Source organism: Impatiens glandulifera, chromosome 1 (assembly GCF_907164915.1).
Source record: "Impatiens glandulifera chromosome 1, dImpGla2.1, whole genome shotgun sequence".
NCBI classification, from domain to species: Eukaryota; Viridiplantae; Streptophyta; class Magnoliopsida; order Ericales; family Balsaminaceae; genus Impatiens; species Impatiens glandulifera.
Window position 1 is genome coordinate 155,429,988 of NC_061862.1, and position 4,045 is coordinate 155,434,032.

The 4,045-nt window shown below is 29.9% G+C and overlaps 1 protein-coding gene across 1 annotated transcript; it reads right to left on the reverse strand.

Annotated features, from left to right (window-relative positions):
• Nucleotides 1–1,244: 1,244 nt before the first annotated feature.
• Nucleotides 1,245–3,755, reverse strand: LOC124912244 (F-box/kelch-repeat protein At2g44130-like). The gene is made up of 2 exons (XM_047452815.1): nt 3,071–3,755; nt 1,245–1,459 (listed from the first exon to the last, which is right to left on the reverse strand). The coding sequence occupies exons 1-2, from the start codon at nt 3,753–3,755 to the stop codon at nt 1,245–1,247; spliced, it is 900 nt and encodes a 299-aa protein (XP_047308771.1).
• Between the last annotated feature and the right edge of the window lie 290 nt (nt 3,756–4,045).

Sequence of the window (4,045 nt, forward strand, 5' to 3'; positions counted from 1 at the left end):
ACCTAGTTAAATAAGTTATATATATAAATAAAGGAAATGATATTTTATAATATTCAAATAAATTTAGTTGTACTAAATTTTAAAACATAAATTTATTTATAGAACTTATATTTTTAGTATGATCTTGTTAAATATAAAGTGTCAAATAATTATAAAAAAATAATTATGTAACACCCAAATTTTGTCCTAACTGAAAAGTGGGTAAATATTTTTAAATTTATATAATACGTATGATAAATGAATAAATATTTATGAAAATGTTAGTTTAAAATATTTTATTACATTTTATTTATAATAATATAATTAAACAAAAAAAATTAAATATATATTATTAAAAAATGTAGTTAGTCTAGTAATTTGAAAGTTAACATTTGTCATACCATATGTTGTAATGGCTGTCCCCTACTTCAAACTCTTTTAGATTCTTTTCTGTTAATATTATTTTAAAGGATTTCGAAGAATGGACACACTTTAGAACAACATATAATGGGACAATAGATCCAAATCCGGACCCTAAATTTTGTATAATCTAAAATCATCAACTAAACCCACATTTAAGCATTTTTGTACAACTGATCCATCCATATTTTGAATAACCATATCCATTTTCCTTTTATTGACATAATGGTTTGTTTTTTTAATGAAATTTGTATCCATCAAAATACCAAATTACTTATTTATTCTTTGTTAATATTTCAATTAATTAAATTTTAAAAAACTAATTTTTCAAACATTAAGACAAACAAATCTAAATAATAAAAACTATAAAATTTAGAAATCCCAAAGATCAAACAATCTCTTAGTACAACATAATCAATTTTTTTATAAGATTTTTTTTCATGGAAGAGAAGATGTCCTTAAAACGAATCTAGGACTCTCCAGTAAAACGTAGCGGAAAGATGAGACCGGAGCAACCAAGAAAGCGGCGTGATTGATATGTCCAATCTGTTTTCTGAGCAAGTACAATTCACGGCTTGTTTGATTTTTGTTTAGGGTTTAGGGTTTAGGGTTTAGGATTTATTATGTGATATAATGATTCTTCTAGTTAGGTAAAAGATCATTTGAACTACTTATTACTGTAGTAACTTATATTGCTCCATGTATTTTTTCTACCGGTAGGTTATTCAAATAACCCAATCCGAACAAGGCCTTATAAATCCTAACACCTTCAAATCCGTACAAATCCTTGTCTTTTTTGAGCTTAAACAAGCTTCAATGCTCCATGATGGTTACAGTCTTCCTCGTTAGTAGGTCATAACATCGCGAGTCCCATTCTTTAGAAATATCTTCATAACACCGCGAGTCTCCTCGTAGATCGGATTGTTATTCTCTTCACTACTCTGCGACCAAGACGACGAATAACAGGTTTCGTAATATTTGAATGTTATAATGGAGAATATTCCGGTGACGCTAATTAGCCTCCTTTTCCAAACCCTTGCCGCCATTGTTTGAAGCTGTACTGTTTTAGGTGATGAATATATCATGTTCATTGTTTCATTCTTTGGGATAGACTATTTGATGATCGATGAATTTGCCTTTTTTTTTGTTATCTTTTTTAAGATTTTCTAGGATTTTCGACAAAAATTATCCATAGCGGTTGTTGATGATGGGAAGAAGTTCGTTTAATTTAATATAATTAAATTGTTTTGTTTAATTATAAGGTCAGTTTGAAAGGAAAGTTTTGGTTAAAAAAGTAATATATATATAAGACAACTGTACATCAGGATTACACTTTAACGTGGTTAGAAATTTTTGTTTAGTTAAATAAATGTGTTACTTTTGACAAGTTTATATACATAGATAAAATTTTACAAATTTATAAATAAATTCAACTCTCGCTTAAAAATATATCTAGAATTAGAGATATAGTTGATTTTAACCTAGTTAAATAAGTTATATATATAAATAAAGGAAATGATATTTTATAATATTCAAATAAATTTAGTTGTACTAAATTTTAAAACATAAATTTATTTATAGAACTTATATTTTTAGTATGATCTTGTTAAATATAAAGTGTCAAATAATTATAAAAAAAATAATTATGTAACACCCAAATTTTGTCCTAACTGAAAAGTGGGTAAATATTTTTAAATTTATATAATACGTATGATAAATGAATAAATATTTATGAAAATGTTAGTTTAAAATATTTTATTACATTTTATTTATAATAATATAATTAAACAAAAAAAATTAAATATATATTATTAAAAAATGTAGTTAGTCTAGTAATTTGAAAGTTAACATTTGTCATACCATATGTTGTAATGGCTGTCCCCTACTTCAAACTCTTTTAGATTCTTTTCTGTTAATATTATTTTAAAGGATTTCGAAGAATGGACACACTTTAGAACAACATATAATGGGACAATAGATCCAAATCCGGACCCTAAATTTTGTATAATCTAAAATCATCAACTAAACCCACATTTAAGCATTTTTGTACAACTGATCCATCCATATTTTGAATAACCATATCCATTTTCCTTTTATTGACATAATGGTTTGTTTTTTTAATGAAATTTGTATCCATCAAAATACCAAATTACTTATTTATTCTTTGTTAATATTTCAATTAATTAAATTTTAAAAAACTAATTTTTCAAACATTAAGACAAACAAATCTAAATAATAAAAACTATAAAATTTAGAAATCCCAAAGATCAAACAATCTCTTAGTACAACATAATCAATTTTTTTATAAGATTTTTTTTCATGGAAGAGAAGATGTCCTTAAAACGAATCTAGGACTCTCCAGTAAAACGTAGCGGAAAGATGAGACCGGAGCAACCAAGAAAGCGGCGTGATTGATATGTCCAATCTGTTTTCTGAGCAAGTACAATTCACGGCTTGTTTGATTTTTGTTTATAGGATAAAATCATTTTTTTATCCCAAAAATGAATTTCGTTGGGGGTTTTGGGAATAAAGCAATATTCAAAAAACCTCCAATTTAAACGAAAAAAATTCTTTGGATACTTTTTCCATTCTCGAAATTTAAAATTGTATATCTCAATGTGACTCTTCAGACAAGGCTTGCTGTTGCACCGAGTCATAGCAACGAAATTACCCCCAAATACTTTACCAGTGCTGCTGCCGTGAACATGTTGGAATCGAGTCAACTCAGACCACTCGTCTTTCCTCACATCATACATCCATGAAGAGTCAGAGTCACCTCCTTCTGGATGGTATCCACCTGCGACGAACACCCGGCAACCATCAACGGTAGCATCCATCGCGAAAGCTGATTTCCTTGCCGGCAGGCTCTTTCCTTGATGCCAGCGTCCTGTTGCAAAGTCAAACACAAACAATGGATTCCCAAGATGAAGATTCAAGGGGTCTGAGTTTTTCATCAAGATGAGTTTCTCTTCGGAGCTAACAATCTTGCAATCATCATCAATTTGTATTGAGGGATTTGGAAGAGGAGGGAGTGTTTTACACAAACCACTCCCACTCCCAGTGCCAAAAACACTGATAACATGACTACTTGGAGTAGGACTAGGAGGTGGGTTTGAAGATGGTGTTTCCGACAGGGACATACGAGAAAAACCTGTCGGAGGATTAGGAGGATTTGGCTCGACGAAGCAAGTCAAGCGATTGATATGTCCAAGCTGTTTTCTGAGCAAGTAAAATTCACGGCTTTGAAGGAGTTCGAGCCATTTAGTGCACACAAAAGATGCGGTGTATCTGGACTTGTTGGGAAGACGAGCAAAACAATGGAGAACGAGCTCATCGGGCAAATTAGAAAGATTCATTTTTATTATTAGTTGTTGTTCCAGAAAGACAAAGAAATGAGAGATATTAATAGAGAAATTCTACCCAACAGGTCTGCCTTTTGGAATTGCCAAAGCCATTAATAATGATGGGTGGTGTTTAATCAACTTGGGAGTTGGGAGGAGACGAAGAGACCAAGAACGAACGTTATTATGTTTAATTAATATGCTTGTGTGACTCATGGAGGATCGATGATGTATATAGTGTAGCATTGGGAATTGATAAAAAATAAATGTTATAATCCATTATTATGTGTATGTTATGGATGTTA